Here is a 16,593-nt window from a genome sequence, read left to right on the forward strand (position 1 = left end):
TTCGCTAGCGGCCGAGCTAAGCGGGCCGCCAGTAAAGATGTAGCCATTTTCACTGGCGGCCCACTTAATACACTGCCAACGAAAATCGGATGGTACAGAGTACCGCTGCTTTTAAAGTCCACCGCCCACGGCCCACCTCTCGCCATTAAAGTTCACGCGTCTCTCTCCCACCGCCTCCCTCCTCTCTCTCTCTCTCTCTCTGACTCTCTCTCACAGCCTCCTCTCTCCGACTCCTCTCCCACCGCCTCCTCTCTCGCTCATCTGCCGCCTAGGCCTCAATCGGGAGCTGCGGCGGCTCGGGCGACGGGCGGTGGTCGGATCAGGTGGCGCGGTGGCTCGGGCGACGGGCGGCAGCCGAATCTGGTGGCGCGGCGGCTCGGGTGACAGGCGGCGGATCCAGTGGCGCGACCACTCGGGCGACGAGAAGGCGCGAGGCGGCGGATCCAGGTCTTTCTCCCCCGCTCCTCCCTCCCCTTCCCCCGCCGCCACCACCCCCTCTCCCTCTCTCAGATCTGGCGCACGGGCCGCGGTGGAGACAGCGGCTGGGCGCTGCAACGCCGCAGGCTCAGCACCAGTGCCGAAGGCGCTGAGGTTAGCCGACTCAGCGCCAACCACCTTGGCGCTAACACCGTGCCAGCGTGGCGGCTGAGCCGTTCCCCCCGGTGACAATGTTCCTAGGATCTATACCTATCAACATCATCATAAATCAGTATGAATCCCCAAAATATTCACAATACAACGGCACTATACATCCCTCCCAAGTTCACCCTTAGCAAAATAGTGTATAACTTGCAAAAACAATATGTATCCTCTATACGAACATCAACATACAACTACAACATTGCATTCTTACCCATATTCCCTAATTCACACCACAACCCGAGCCACATTCAACAACGTACGGTTTCAACCAAAATACTCTACAAAAATGATGAAAACATTGGGGAAATTAGGGTTTTTGGAGGGAATTTACCTTACAAATCAATCTCCAACGCAATGCGTACAAAATAGCCTTCGATTTGAGGGAGATTTGAGGAGATATTCGGAGGGGAGCAGAGAGGGCGACGTGGATGAACCCTAGCCGCGAGGATAAAAAGAAGGGAGTGCCGGGCCTGGGCGGCTTGGCCGCGATCTATAGGCTGCAGGCTCAGCGCAAATGCGTTTGGCGAGGTTAGCCGTCTCAGTGCCAACCGCCTTGGCGCTGAGAACCCTGCCACGTCGAAGGGGATCGGCTCGGCCGCCACGTTAGCAGGGGTTCAGCGCCAACACGTGTGGCACGGTCTTGTAGGAACTCGGTGCCAACTTCTCTGGCGCTGAGCCGATGGCCTATTTTTGGTTGAAGTTTTTTGTTGGGACTACTTTCGAAATAAGTTTTTGAAAAGGACAAATTTATCAAAAAAAAAAAGGGTTATGATATAGCAGGCCAAGACATCATCATGGACTTGAGCTTTGGATATGGGCTCAATAGTGGAAGAGGAATCCATTTCATCGTTAACAACCGCTGGAAAGAAGCGTTTTACCGTACAACAATCGTAAAAAAGAATCGTATGTATAGCAGCGCCGTAAAAATACCACATACTATTTTGTATATATGTGTAATGCATTGAGAATTGGATGGCGTAGAGATATATATTGGTTATATGATTATTTTTGTTTGTTGTTTTTTGTAAACTGTAAAACTTGGGATTTAGAATTAAGAATGCGTTAAGACTTAAATTGTTTTTAAAAAATACTTGAACAAATGGTTCCAGTTAGGATTACAGGAAGATATTCTTCTCTTGTGGGTTGTGCACTTATATTTACACGGGCAAATGAAATCTTTCTTCTTTTCTATAGGAAGACGAGAGTTCTAGCAAATCAATTAACAAAGGGGGATGGAGAAAGATACTCCTAAGTGTTTTACTCCCTCCGTCTCATAAAATATCAACTTCTGAGGATGGACATAAATAAGCATTTGTCTATATTCATCAATAGAAGATTTTTTTTTTTTACAAAGGGTGTACAGAGTAAGAGCCAAAGCACTGAACTAGTACAACTAATAAAAACAGATGTAGCAGCTTTTTACATTACAACTAATAAAGCACTGAACTAGGAGATCGGACAGATGGAATCTTCAAGTGCAAAGTAGAGTTTTTCTTATTTGAAGACTGAAAAAGACAGTGGGCTGAAGTATTAGATAAACAGAACGTTGATCAAAAGACGTATGAGTCATGTGAAGGCTTATTGGAATTTGGGAAGGAGCATCTCTCTCTCTCTCTCTTGAGTCCTGAACTAGAGGGGACTATAGTCAAGACTTAACATCTCAGCTTCTTTATCGTGCTCACTTTCCAGTTTCCACCCACCGCATAGTCTCCCTGCAGTACCATCGATCACTCAATCAGATCACAAGTCTAGGGCAAGATCCAGAGGGAGCAAGGACTGCTGCGCGCGGCAGTTATGGAGATGCTGCAAAGCCTGATCAACATCCGCGAAGCGGTCTCAACCGTGATCAACTTCGGGGAAGCGAGCAAGCTGGAGAAGGATCTATCCTGCCTCCAGGTCTCTTTGGACAAGGCTCGCGCTGTCATCTATCGGGGCGAGTGGGGCAGGTTCAAGAACAAGGATCTGGCGGCACTTCTCTGGCATCTCAAGGAAGCCACCTATGACGCGGAGGATCTTCTCCGCGAGTCCAATGATCAGGTGCTGCGGCAGAAGATGGAGGATGCTGACCGGAGCTTGGCAGGTCAATTTTTCTCTTCCTCTCTAAATGTTGTACAAACTTTGATCGGTGGTAGCAAGACAAGGATAAAGGAGGTCCAAGATAAGCTCAACAAGGCTGTGGCTGATTTAGAGGGAGAGCTTAATTCAGTGGGTCTTAATTTTGGGATAGTTCAACACATGCCAGCGACAAGTTCAGTCATTGGCGTGCCTCAAGTGTTTGGCCGTGATGAAGAACGAGATCTAGTGATTGAGAAGCTGGGTGTGATGATTGGACGTGACAATGAACGAGATTTAGTGATTGAGAAGATGGGTGTGCCACTCACCAGGTTTGTTGCAGCAGGAGCTAAAGGAAAGAGAGCAGCAGGGGGCACTGTCGCCAAATCAGCATCCACACCGAAGCGACTGAAAGGAGAGAGTAGCAGGGCTGGACCCATAATTTCTCAATCCAAATGCATCGGCAATGTTTCTATCTTGCCTATATTTGGCATTGGTGGGGTGGGCAAGACTACCCTGGCTCAGTACATCTATAATGATGAGAGGGTGAGATCTCACTTTCGCATGAGGACATGGGTCTGTGTTTCAGACCTCTTTGACAAGAAAAGGATAATAGAAGAGATCTTCAAGTCCATCACCAAGAAAGATTCATCACAACATAGTTCAAATGATCTTCAGGAGGAATTGAAGAAGAAGCTGAAGAGTCAAAAGTTCCTTTTGGTGTTGGATGATATTTGGTCCATTACTAATCGTGAATGGGAAGAACTTAATGCACTCTTGAAGGACGGACTTAAAGGCAGTATGATCTTAGTAACTACAAGATTACAAAATGTTGCTAATCTTGTTTGCACTAACAACTTTGAACCTTTTGAACTCAAAGGATTGGATGAAGATAAATTCTGGAATTTCTTCAAGAACTGTGCATTTGGGCAGAAGCGCCCAGCTGATTCGGAATGTAATAATTTGCATGAAATTGGTCAGAGCATTGCCTCTCGGTTATGCGGATCTCCTTTGGCTGCCAAAACTCTCGGACGCTTGTTGAATATGGAGCTGACCGTGCGACATTGGGAGACTATTGAGAAAAGTGAATTGTGGGAGCTGCCACATCAAGAGAATGAGATATTGCCGGCCCTTCAACTGAGCTACTTATATCTCCCACGAGAACTTAAGAGATGCTTTGCATTCTGCTCCATGTTTCCAAAAGATTATAGCTTTGAACGAGATGAGATCGTTGACATTTGGGTGGCAGAGAGCCTTGTGGAACTTGTATCCGGAGAGAGGACGCGTCCTGAAGATATTGGGATTAGGTATCTGGATGATTTGAGGAGCAGGTTTCTTTTGCAAAGTGATCCCAAGTACCCTGATAAAAGTAGATATGTAATGCATGACTTGATCCATGATATGGCGCAGTCTGTTTCTGTGAACGAATGCCTCTTGCTGCAAGATTTGAGCTCTCGGAACGAGGGCAGAAAGCTACATGCAGTTCGCCATATGTCGGTTCTGGTTGCAGATGAATCCCTGAACAATGAACTAAGAGACATTCAGTATTTGAATAAACTTCATTCACTTTGGTTTGGGATCAGCCTTAAGGTCGAGATTACCTGGTTTAATCAGCTCTCCAACATCCTATTTATGAGCCTAAAGGGTTGCAAGCTTGTCAAGCTACCTGAGAGCATAGGTGAGTTGCACAGCCTCCGTTATCTCGATATATCTCATAGCCGTGTAAAGGAATTGCCGGAGAAATTCTGGCGCCTTTACAGCTTACAAGTGGTTGATGCAAGCCGTTCGAGTCTGAGAGTAATTAGTCCAGATGTCACAAAGCTAATCAACTTGCGTCGTTTAGCACTGCCAGATTATTGCGCTCTGAAATTATCAGTATTGACTAGGCTTGGAAATCTCTCTCGTCTACGAAATTTAAAATATTTTACAGTTGCACCAAGGAATGGGCGGGAAATTGGTGAGCTGAAGGACATGGATAAGCTCAGTGGAACGCTAACTATCAAATCTATTTGTAATGTTAAGAGCAAGGAAGAGGCTTCTGAGGCTAGACTTGTTGACAAGCAATATCTCAAGGCACTAGAACTACGGTGGCGAGAGAGTGACGGATACAATGTGATGAGCAGTGAGAATGGAGTGCTCGAAGGCTTGTGTCCTCCGCGAAGAATTGAACGCCTTGTAGTCATTAACTTTAGGGGTGACAGCTTTTGTCCTAGTTGGTTTAAACCAGAAAGCCTACCGACTATAAGGTCCCTGATACTTACCAGGTGTCACTGCTTGAAAAGTCTATCGATTCCGTCATTACCTTCTCTGGAACATCTAATGCTGGCAGAGCTACCGATTGAAGAACTAACAGTTTTTGCTGACGATACGCCATCTGGTTCAACTGATTGTGACAGGACGCAGCATCCAAGCAGCAGTAATGGCATTGTATGCTTTAGAGGCCTCACTAGGGTATGCCTTAGCGAGTGTAACGGGCTGCGAAATCTTGATCAGTTCTTGTTTCCGGATTATCTACCATCCATCAAGTCCATTGACATCTGGAAATGCCTCCGTCTAGTACCAATACCTAGTTTCGTGGGATTTGATCGCCTACAAGACCTGAAAATCTGGCATTGCTACGAGGTGTGCCCACAGGAGATGGTTTTGCCATCCTCACTCCAACGACTTTCTATTCTGAATTGCGGTGAGCTTGATAGGTCATTCCCAACCTGCCTACAGGCTCTAACATCTCTCACCGTCCTGCATTTGGATGGATGTAATAACATGGAGTCCATTCCGATCGGCACAAACTTTCAGGTCCAATACCTGCATCTCAAGAAATGTTTGAAGCTATCATCCATCGGAGGAGCGCACGCTCTTTCATCCCTTCGTTACGTGAGCATATCGGAGTGCCCAGAGCTTCTTCACCAAGTACAACAGCCCTTTGAAAGGGACCTGCTGACAAAGGAGGAGAAAGAACTCCTTCATAATTTTCTGAGGCTGATTGATTATTAACTCGTAAATACTTCGATGGATTCTCTTCTTTGGGCGAGTAACTTTCCGATGGATTTTCTTCATCATGCGGCGGCAGCATCCACAGGCTACAGCACTCCTTCCAGTATTTCATCTATTTTGTGGTTACCCTTTTACTGGAACAACCAAGTGAGGTGTCTTCCGATGTGCTTCTTCCTATGTAGAGCCAATTACGGTTGTTTCCTGTTCTGCAATTTCTCATGCTCTTTTATCTTCATGTATCGAGCCGTTCTTCGTGTAAGCTGATCATGCCTGCTATGTGTACTAGTTCCATGTCCAATACTATAATAATAATGTTGCCAATACTACAATGCAGCATCATGAGTTGCTGCAATCTGTAGTTGCCACTTGCTTTACAAGTTTATATATGTATGGGGTTTTGCAATATTTGCAATCTGTAGTTGTCAAATATGATTCGATGCATTGCGGAATCGAGTTGCATAGATATATCTTTGTTGGTACCTGTGGGCTTGGAGTCTTTGGATAAAATACTATATTTGACCGTGCTTTGTTTATATCATTACATATTTGCTAGGCAAATAAAAAAAAATGACCACAACTATTGTTTACAACAGCAGTTCAGATTTAAGTGTCAAGTTTACCATGGTAATTTTATTTTCCCGCTATTATTCACAACTTACAGCATGAATTCCGCATGAAAAGAAAACTAGGTACTAAAGTTACTCCCTTGCAGATAGCACCATGAGAAGGATATGGTTCTTTTTCGCTGATTTAATGGTAACCGTATGATCCATCTGTGAATATTTGGAAAAACAGAAGCATGTGCTTCCAATAGCTACATATTTGATGAGAATTGAGTGTGTGCAGTAATGCATACTGTTGGACGAAATATAGCTGCAGTAATCACATATGTTGTATTACAAAACATTCTCTGGCCTTCTGTAGCTCATATTTTGTTGTCTTTGCTCACCTGAAACCGATACCAAATTATTTTATTGAAGCACACAATTTTCTGCCTTGCATATATACAAAGTTATTTTAGCAATACCCGCTGCAATGTGCGGGGTATCAACTAGTTTAAGAACATTAAGCCCCGGCAAGTGAGTGAACAACCTGACACGAAACAGGAATGCCACTGGATGAACTGCAGAAGACCAACCCTTCATTTCGAGCAGAAAAATGGACGACCTACCGTGTTGTGCAAGTGTATAGCACCACTCCTAAAACTACGAACTTACAGAAATTTAAGAGCGGATGAACCTGGTGATTATAGAAAACGTAGAAATCCCTGGTTTGAGCCTGATCCAGCACGATCTCGATGAACAGAAATTCTGCAAAATCACAACAGGTGCAGCAAAAGAATGATACAAAAAAAGGGTATGTGTAAAACCCTCTCTATCTACATTTACATATTCTATCAGATGCAACCAGCATGACCAATCGGTTCAAGCAGTTTAAAACATGCGAATAAACACAGCACTCGTACTTTTGAAATAAATGGCACCACAACATAGAACATATGCAAATAATTGCAGCACATTGGTTTATTGGATACGGAATGGTCTAAAGAACCAACATGATGACAAATTTGATGATCTGTTCTTTTCAACAAAATATCTCGTGTTCACCATAATAATTAAATTAATTTTAGTAAAGTATGTCGCAGAAATCTCGACATACAACAATTGACAGTTAAAGCTAGGATTATACTAGGATGGAAAGAACTCAACAAATTAGTTCACACGCTCATTATTCTTCTTGAGAAAAACAGCTTTCCTACCAGGTGTCCAGGTTACCAGTAAAAACAACTAGATAAGGCTTTTATACATAGCACAGATAAAGGTTGAAAATCGCAAGTTACAACCATGACCAGTGTAAGATTGCAGGTAGTAATCATCTGAGTTCAGCATCTAGAATCTCCACATATGGCAGCTAGTAACAATATTAACTACTTCAGTACAGCAATTAGCAAGGTCAGTTCGATTCATCGACTATTCCGTGTTCAAGCATCAGAGCTATGTAATTATGTTTCAGATCACAGAATTAGTCTTTCAATTCATCCTATAATTTACAGGTGTATCCATTTTCATGCAAATAGACAAATAGAAATTGTAAATGCATATTGCATAACTCCACTGGAACCAAGGTTAGGAAGAACACACCTTTATTTTGTAAGAGAGAGAATTACAGCAGATAAGAAAAGGTTATGTGCTAATGGTTTCTAGCTTCTGTACATCGCTAGGAAGAATGCACTTGAGCAATTCTTAGTCAGCAAAATCTTCAGAAACGTGCAGGGCTGCATGCTCATAAACCAGATCATCAGATTGCCATTGTCCGCTTCACCAAGCATCAAGCTCGCTCCCAGTGTCAACCAACCCCTCGGCCACAGCTTTCTTCACCCAAAACTCCTCCAACGCATCCAATTCAGCATCAGCATCGTCATCGCTCCCCTCACCAAGATCACCCACCTCCTCCCAGTCCTCGCCAATGCCACCATCCTCTAACAAGTCCCAAGATTCACCATCGACCTGTATCGAATCCTGTTCTTCCCCATCCTCCTCTTCATCATCTTCATCACTGTCATCCGCAAGAGCAAGAAGGCCCTTCTTCTTAGCCCGCCTCATCCGCTTCCCCTTGCGGACAAGCTCCTCAAGCCGATCCCTCGCAACAAGCATATCATCCTCCACAAGTAGCCTACCATCATCGTCAAACGCCTCAACAAGGAACACCGAGTGACGCAACCCCTTGACGCTAACATAGAACAGCTCTGGGTGCCGCACTAGCATTGCGCGCAGCCTGTTCGGCAGCCCAAAATCACGCCTGAAATGTGTGAGATGATCCACCAGTGTTCTCTTCTCCACAGTCATGGCCAGAACCTCCCGGACAACCACGCACGCCCTTCGCTCCATCATCTCCAAGCTTGTGCCCTCATCGAGCGGCTCGAATGGCGACACCTCGGGCAGGCTATGGAACCGCAAGAGGTAATCCCGGTGTGCGCGGCGGAGGTTGAGCCCTCGCCGGAGCTTGAGGTGGGGGAACCTCCGTGGCCGGTCAATGAGGCGGTCGGAAGGCGCCACCGCCGCGGGTCGGAATGGCGGGAGCGGCAGAGGTGGTGGAGGTGGGGGATCGACTAGCTGGAGGGCGTGGCCGTGGGAGGTGTTCACGAAGGTGAAGAGATCGGGGTGGCGCGGGCAGAGCGTGGCGCGGAAGTCCATGGCGAGGCCGAGATCGGGTGCGAGGTGAGCAATCTTGGACACGAGGAGGGTCCTGCCGGGTGTCAGCAGGAGGAGGCGGTGAATCTTGGCGGCGAGGCGTGGCGCGAGCTCGGAGGAGCCACGGAGCGCGGCGAGGTCGGCGGCGAGCGCCTCCGCGGCCGGGGTGAGCGCGACGGCGAGGGTGGAGAGGTTGGGCGAGAGCGGGTGCGACGTGGGCGCCTGGAAGAGGCGGAACAGCGCCGGGTACCGGAGCACGAAGGGGACCAGCGGGCGGCGGCGGTGCGGCGGGAGGCCGAGGTAGCCGTGGCAGCGGCGGAGCACGCGGAGCGGGAGGAAGCGCCGGGGCTTGGAGAGGAGCAGGACGAGGAGCTTGCGGGCGAAGCGGAGGCGGTTGGCGCGCGCCGCCTGGCGGTCCAGCGCCGGGCACCGCACCAGCTTCGGCGGCGGGATTGACCTCGCGGACGCCGCAGACGACGCCGCCGCGGGCGTGCAGCGTACGGCCGTCGGAGTGGGCGGCGCGGTGGTGGAGGTCGGGGGGTTGGGGAAGCGGACGCGGCGGGGGTGGATGGGGTGCGCCGAGAGGAAGGAGAGGGGGGAGGAGGAGGAGGTCGTCGCCATGGCGAGGGGATTGGGGGGAATGTGTGGGGTTTGAGATGAGAGACAGGATATGAGGAGGAAGAAGGGTTTTGGGCTTTTCGTGGGAAATTTTATTTTCAGTGTTTCATGGAAATTCATAACGCTGCGTAAAACGAAGCAAAAAAAAATTAGCATGTAATTAATCTCTATTATTATAAAAGTTAAAGATGTTTTTATCAGGATTTTGGTACGTCATCCCTATTTGAGTTAATTTTTAATTTGGTTTTATAAAAATATGAGGTGTTTTTGTCAGGCCTTTGGCACGTCGCCGTGTCCGATTCCGATTTCCGGTTCCACGCGCTTCCCGTCCCGTTTGTTCGCACATGCCACGTTTAGCGTGACTTTCCTTTATTTTCAGCCCGACCGGTGATGCCGTTTGGTATGTTGCACCAGGCCTCGCGTGTCTCGCCACCCGCGCGCTCGCTTTTGTTCGGTACATCGTCACGCACTTGCAAGCCGCGCGCCCGCGCGTGCAAACAACATGCGGAACGATCACACTGGTTCATCCAATTGACACGGCAGCGATCTGTTTCGATTGGTTAATTAGCTAATTACACCAGCACTTTCTGTTGATTGGCTTAATTATTTTCGTTCCTATTTTCATGGCAAACAGACGAGACACGCAGATGATGTATTTACGTTTCCTACTATGCTTTCGTTTCCATCTAATCTTGGCAGCAACTCGGAGATCTGTTTGAGTCGGTTTTTAAGTTTGTTCGTTTTTGAAAATATAGATTCGTGTTTGAATTAGATTTTAAGCTTGTTTTCTTTTGGAAGTATAAAAGGATTCGTATAAGAAAATCTTTTGAAAAAAACTCGCATGCTAACTTGAGTTGAAATATAGACTCCTAATTGCAGCTCATTATTTTCTAAAAAAATCCAAGTGAATTTCCACAGTGAATTTTACCCTAACTAAACAATATAACAACAATAAATTAAAATATCATTTACCCGTTGCAACGCACGGGCATTTTTTTCTAGTTAACTAAAAAATTTTTAAAAAGACTAACATGAATTTTTAAAAGCAACTTTTCTATAAACTTTTTTAAAAAGATATATCGTTCATGTAATTAATTAACTAAATTTTTTTAAAAAGACTAACATTAATTTTTTAAAGCAATTTTTCTATAAATATTTTAAAAAAGATATATCGTTTAACAATTTAGAAAATATGCATATAGAAAACGAGATATAGGAGCTAGAGAAGTGATCAAAAGAACACACATCCTTAAATCTCTCCCTATCAATAAAATTAAGATATTGTAAGACAGTACCAGCAGTTACTACATATTACATTAGTATCAGATTTGAACGTGTCTTACCTATACTATCTTAAAAACAAATATTCTAGTGGACCATCACCACCCAACTATCATGTTGAATTCAAAAAAAAAAGGATAAACTTTGTTTACAACAAAATTAGCATCATGATAATATAAGTAGATAACATATTTTTAAGACTTTATATATATATATATATAATGGGCTATTTTTAATTAAAAAAATGCGTTATAATGTATTCTCTCCGTTCCAAAAAAAACTCAGCCTACGAGGGGATGTGACCCCTCCTGGGATAACGAATCTAGACTATCCTGTCCACATTCGTTGTCCTATTAGGTTTAGTTTTTTTTTGGACGGAGGGAGTACGTGCATTATGCTAGTAGAGAAAATATATCTGAGGATATTAATATCATAATAAGAATAAATATATCAAACTAGCTTGTCTTTAATTAAGCAAGTACTATAATCATAGGGTTGTATCCAAGAATTTGTCCCCAAGCTAAAGGCATAAGGACACCGTACATTTTGGAGAATGTCGATAAAAAAAATAATTTTGCTTCATTACATAACTGAATCATACGACTTTTCATCGTACTAAGAAGTATATTAGGCATTCATGATTAAAGGCTAAGATATTAGTCAGATACCATTATTATATATGTTAGGAGTACCATACATTAGGTGAGTTGGCAGCCACCCGATCAAAAAAATAAGGCTCAGATATTGAGCTACAACTTTGCTGCTGTACATAGTGCGACAGAGTGTTAATGGTTCTGTATCTACAGTAAATTAACATTGTTCATTGCGTTGATCTACTGTAATACTCACATGGATAGTGAACCTCTGCACTAATATGCAGAGGATCGGGCTTTTGGGTCTGCTCTCTGCAACAGTTCATTTTGAACAATTCATCTGATCTCTACTTCTCTAGTTACACTGTTTTTCCACCACCAACTTCAATACATGTCGCGCTTCGTCGCTGTAATCTCAAAACAATAGAACTAACACCCACGTACACATAAACCGCCACAGTTACTTCAGTACGCGTCTCAGCTATGTCACCTGGTACACATGCTCAGGACCAAGACAACGGCATTTCCCTCAATATCTGATAGTTCTAATCCTTCTGCCTCCCAAACCAAAATGCCCCAAACACCATCCACGCAAGTAAAATTGAGCAAGGGACCCAACTATGCATAATTCATCACTTCAGGCTAGAGAAGCGGAAGAGCCATCGGATTTTATAGTCAAGCTATTTACACCTTGCCAACTACATCATATTTTGGCCACGAGTAGTGTGCAGTCCTTCATCACATGAATACGCAGGTGGCAGTCGTTACTGTCAGTGACGTGGCTCAGCTTATCACACATTGGGCTTAATATTTTTCTCCATCACATCAACCCATATAACTCCAAAAACTTACACAATGGTCCGTGGGGTGGAAACGCGGGACCGCGACAGTCTGTATCTCCAAAGCACAGGACTGACGGTCCCGCGAGACAGTCGCGTGACACTGCGATAGTCCCGCAGCTCTAAAATGCGGAACCGTCATGCGTCATGGTCCCGTGGCACTGCGTAGTTGGTACTGTTCACCACTATTTGGGTCACTATTTTGGCACTGTTCCGCACAATGGAACAGCGGGAGTGATGCGTGAACAGTGTCAAACAATGCTAAAGACAATGTTAAATTGCTGGCTATCCCAGTCCCGTATTTTGGCGCCGCGCGACTGTCCCGCGGGACCGTCGGTCCCGCGTTTTGGAGCTGCAGGACCATCGCGGGATGGGTAAATTTTCGCAATTCCTTCCTATGCAGGTATATAAACGTAAATTATTGAAAAAAATAAGTACAGGTGATGGCAATCTCGGCCACGACACTGCCCGCTTGCTAGGTCCATTCCATGAAGGCCAGGGCGGAAGCATCTCTAGCCCCCAAGTCAGTTAACGCTAGCCGAAGAGTATGGCAGGCGGTTTTCGCCTCGTCCGTCGCAACCTTGGCGGCGGACTTCTCCAACTCCAGCTCCTGGCGATGAGCCTTCATCTTGCCCTCAGACTCATTGTAGTAATCGACAAGGCCCTGCGTTTCCTTTTTCTCCATCTCGAGCTCAAGCCGAAGTTTTTTGATCTCAGTGTTTGCCTCCTTTAGCAAGCCGGTGAGTGCCTCCTTTTCCAAGTCCCTTCGGCTAAGCTCTCCTTCCAAGGAGCGAAGCCGAGACTTGTAGCCATCTAGGCGGATCCTCGCCATCTTTTCTATCGAGCATTGAGCCAAGAGAGCCTGCATAAACAACTTAAACAGTCAGTTAAATGGGATGGCTCATGAAACAAACAGGAACAGATCAGTCGAAGCTCATACCCGAACGAGCAGGCTTTTCGCCGCAGTGCATCCTTCGTCGAACTTGTTCAACTCTGTGAAGGGAACGAGGCCGGGCACTGGCGAAACAAGGTGTCCCACTCCCTTCACGAAAGGAATGAGCTCTACTCGGGTCTCGAAGTCAGAGGAGACAATGCGGGGGGCGGACAGTGAGTTGTCCGAACCCGAAGTCTCAGTGATCGCCTGCTTTCCAATTGACGGGTTGAGCGGCGAAAGATGGGGGCCAGGAAGGGGGCGACGAACGCCGTAGAGGCCGCCTTCATGACACCTTCGACAGAGGCAGACGTGCCTGCCACAAAGCTCCCACACACCTCACCGGCAGAGCCAGTAGCGGTGGCGACAGCTGATGAACTTGGGCTTCGCTCGGCTGGCGAAGTGGGGGTGCTCTGCAAAGAATCGCTGTCACTGAATGCATTGCCGATCTGCACAACCCCCTTCACAATCGCCTTCGCACACGCCTTGACTTTCAGCGGCGCGATCCCCGCGATTGCGGCTGAAGTTTTCGCGCCCTCCCACTCATTTTGATGGATATGGGACGAACTCGAAGCAACACCCATTTCGACGTGGTCAGGGCTTGGAGTGTATCCGGGGGAGTCTGGCTTGTCGCCCGTCTCATCGACGGCCTCCTCCTCCCCCTCCTACTCATCTTCGGCCTCTTCTTCATCGTCGGCATCCGAGTCGGTGGACGCCATAGGTTTATGCTTGTAAGGGGCGCTTTTTCCCTTGGCTCACTTGTGTTTCTTCGATGACTCGGCGTCGTCATCAATGATGACAACCTTGATCGGGTTTGCCCGAACTGGCAGATCGCCAAAGAAAACACGGTTCACCCGGCCGCCTGTCTGACGAGTAAGCAACTTGCTATACTCGTTGATGGTGAGCTCCCCGATCATCTTTCGCGCCTCGCTTTCGGCCTAGGGTAGCGTAAGCGCTGTAAAAGTGACAGCATAGGTGTGAGCATAGTAAAAGGGGGGCATACCAAAAACATTGACACAACAAAACTTTGCGAAAAGAAACTCACAATTCGCTCATCCGGGGAGCACAAGCTTCGGTAGGCCATCCGCCTCCTCCTCCTTGTTCACTTCAACTTTCCATGTCTGCGAAAGGGGAATAATCTGTAACATACAGAACTCTTCCACCAAATCACGACAGCTGAGCTGAAGGGCGATCTTCCGAAGTAGAGCAAAGCGGGCCTTCATCATGCTGTCGATCGCCACCTTAGGTTTCCTGACGGGCGCGATTGCCTGATGCCGCCACTTCATGGTCTTGGCTGCGTCCGATGCAGCCTCAAATGGGATGGTGTGGTAAAACCAATTCGACATCCAATGACGATCCCATTTAGGCATGGACGCATTGACAAGCCATAGATCGAGCGCTCTGGGCGGATGTTGAAATTCACACTCCTGAAAACCGTCCTCCGAATCCTGGCTGGGGTGACCACCGTCTTCGAATTCACGATGGCATAGAAGATCACCCCAAACAGCTCGGCGGTCGACTCGAGACCTACGGTTCGGCGTGCCAAGTCAAAGATAGCGACCCAAACCAAAGCGGAAGGGCTGAGCTGGGGCAATTCGACCTAGAAAAGCCGAAGTATCTTTGGCAGCAGGACGTTGCAAGGAAACTGGATGTCGGCACCCGGGGATGGAATTCCCGAATACCTAGAGCGTATACTGTGCTAGTCCCATGATCAGTGGCTAGCACACGCATCCACAGCATTGTTATCACATACATACAACATACTTCACATATAAATAGATAAAGTGGTTCTCATAACTTAGCGGAGCAAAGGTCTTACATAATAATTAGGCCAACCGGCCAAATAAAAGAGTTTAAACGCAGCGGAAAAGATACAGATACTTAAGTTCTTCGGTATGCCTATCTACCAAACCACACAGTCAACCGACTAGGAATAACCCTAGAAAGAACCATCCTCAAAAACTCCGGTACCTGATGCAAGGTAATCGTCACTAGGCACCTCACATCCTGCATCCAAGTCTAAAAACAACAGCTGAGGTGGGTCAATACACGAGGTATTGGCAAGTCCTACCCAAACTTTGGGAAACCTAGGACTATTGCAAGCTGAGATCAAGGATGGCTATATTTGTGGCTTATTTTCAGCATAAAACAAATTTTGTTTCACAATAGTAAATAATAGTAGATTGCAACGAAACTTTGTAAATCAAAGGATAAACAACAGCAATAGTAACATTAATATTATCATAGTACCATCCTTGTGCCCTCCATGGCAACAAGTAACAATTTTATTCTTAACCTACGCCGGGCAAAAATCATCACCATTATTCACCCTTCCCATTTCACAATTTATTTAACAAAAATCACCAACACTATACTTGTATCATTTCACCAAGTCGCTCATGACTGTAAGCACGGCTAATCAATTAGGTTTAGACTCTGCAGAGTTTATACAGTTTTACCCACATGATGTGGTTTACTCTAGTTTGTCCGGTACCCGTCGGTACCACCACACTCTACATATTGAATGCGGTCTAGAGGTTACAACGTAGCCGTTACAATGCTTAAAGTCTAGCCTTGCATGAGCACGGAGAGTGTTTCTCCACATTGGCCATGAACCAATGCCGCTAGGAAAGGTGGGCCCCATCCTAATCCTAACACCGTGAGGCCAACACATCCGTTCCCTCAACGAGGCACTATCCGTTATATTGGATATGCTCAGATGCCCATGCCATTTGGCGAACATAACTATTCCTATAAAGGGTCACATGGGTAGCTCCTATGAACCATCGCTCAGACTAGTCCCTACTACAATGGCCTCCCAATGCAAGGCTAAACAGTAAACAACTTAATAAGCCAAGGTCGCCCCATAACCGACACATGTGGTTGCACGGTAATCTTAGTTGGTGACACATAGTTCAGTCCTTAATCGACTCGGGCGTACACTCCCCCTATCGGTGTGCAACTACCACCATATGCACACAACTTGCCGCCCAAGCCTAAAATCATTATTTCTTTTTCAGTTTTCAATTTTCACAAAAATAACAGAGGCAACCCCTCCATACAATATTTTTTTCAATTATCCCATTTATAAAGAGTGAATATCATGTCATAAGTAATCATCGGGAATTTCTAAGCATGGCTAAGCAATAGCTATATTAGTAGCTTGAATATACCCACTGTGGTGCTTGGATAGCACCACATAAATACCCATCCTAGTGCTTCAACAGTAAGGATAATCAACATATCAAGGTAGGTAATGCAGTAAATAGGTCATTTCTACCAATACCCCATTTTCTTTATAAAACATCTTATGGAATTTATAAAATAGTATATAAGGCATTTGCGAAGACATAGGATTCAACATGATCGAATGAGGAATTGAATAGGACTTGCCTTGCTCAGTTGGTTCCTCAAATAACTCTTGGTCCTGCACACTCTCGTCAACGGCAACA

General features: G+C 46.0%; 2 protein-coding genes and 1 long non-coding RNA gene across 4 annotated transcripts; 1 reads left to right on the forward strand and 2 right to left on the reverse strand.

Annotated features, from left to right (window-relative positions):
* Positions 1 to 163: 163 nt before the first annotated feature.
* LOC127770702 (putative disease resistance protein RGA3) lies at positions 164 to 6,067 on the forward strand. The gene is made up of 2 exons (XM_052296514.1): positions 164 to 447; positions 2,332 to 6,067. Exon 2 carries the CDS (start codon positions 2,437 to 2,439, stop codon positions 5,686 to 5,688), a length of 3,252 nt encoding a protein of 1,083 aa, XP_052152474.1. The 5' UTR covers positions 164 to 447; positions 2,332 to 2,436; the 3' UTR covers positions 5,689 to 6,067.
* Positions 6,068 to 6,981: 914 nt separating this feature from the next.
* On the reverse strand, positions 6,982 to 10,062 carry LOC127770703 (protein WHAT'S THIS FACTOR 1, chloroplastic). Of its 2 annotated transcripts, XR_008017043.1 has the most exons (2): positions 7,830 to 10,062; positions 6,982 to 6,998 (listed from the first exon to the last, which is right to left on the reverse strand). XR_008017043.1 is itself a non-coding variant. In XM_052296515.1 (1 exon), the coding sequence occupies exon 1, from the start codon at positions 9,651 to 9,653 to the stop codon at positions 8,007 to 8,009; it is 1,647 nt and encodes a 548-aa protein (XP_052152475.1). In that variant the 5' UTR covers positions 9,654 to 10,062; the 3' UTR covers positions 7,817 to 8,006. The 2 variants fall into 2 exon arrangements, 1 of the variants encoding a protein (XP_052152475.1); XM_052296515.1 differs by lacking the exon at positions 6,982 to 6,998 and having other exon boundaries at positions 7,817 to 10,062.
* A 1,200-nt stretch (positions 10,063 to 11,262) lies between these two features.
* LOC127769943 (uncharacterized) lies at positions 11,263 to 16,528 on the reverse strand. Its single transcript, XR_008016863.1, has 3 exons — positions 14,187 to 16,528; positions 13,151 to 14,096; positions 11,263 to 13,072 (listed from the first exon to the last, which is right to left on the reverse strand). It is a non-coding gene; the product is annotated as an uncharacterized LOC127769943 (long non-coding RNA).
* Positions 16,529 to 16,593: the final 65 nt, after the last annotated feature.

The sequence above is a fragment of the Oryza glaberrima genome, chromosome 4, assembly GCF_000147395.1.
Source record: "Oryza glaberrima chromosome 4, OglaRS2, whole genome shotgun sequence".
In the NCBI taxonomy this organism is placed as follows: domain Eukaryota; kingdom Viridiplantae; phylum Streptophyta; class Magnoliopsida; order Poales; family Poaceae; genus Oryza; species Oryza glaberrima.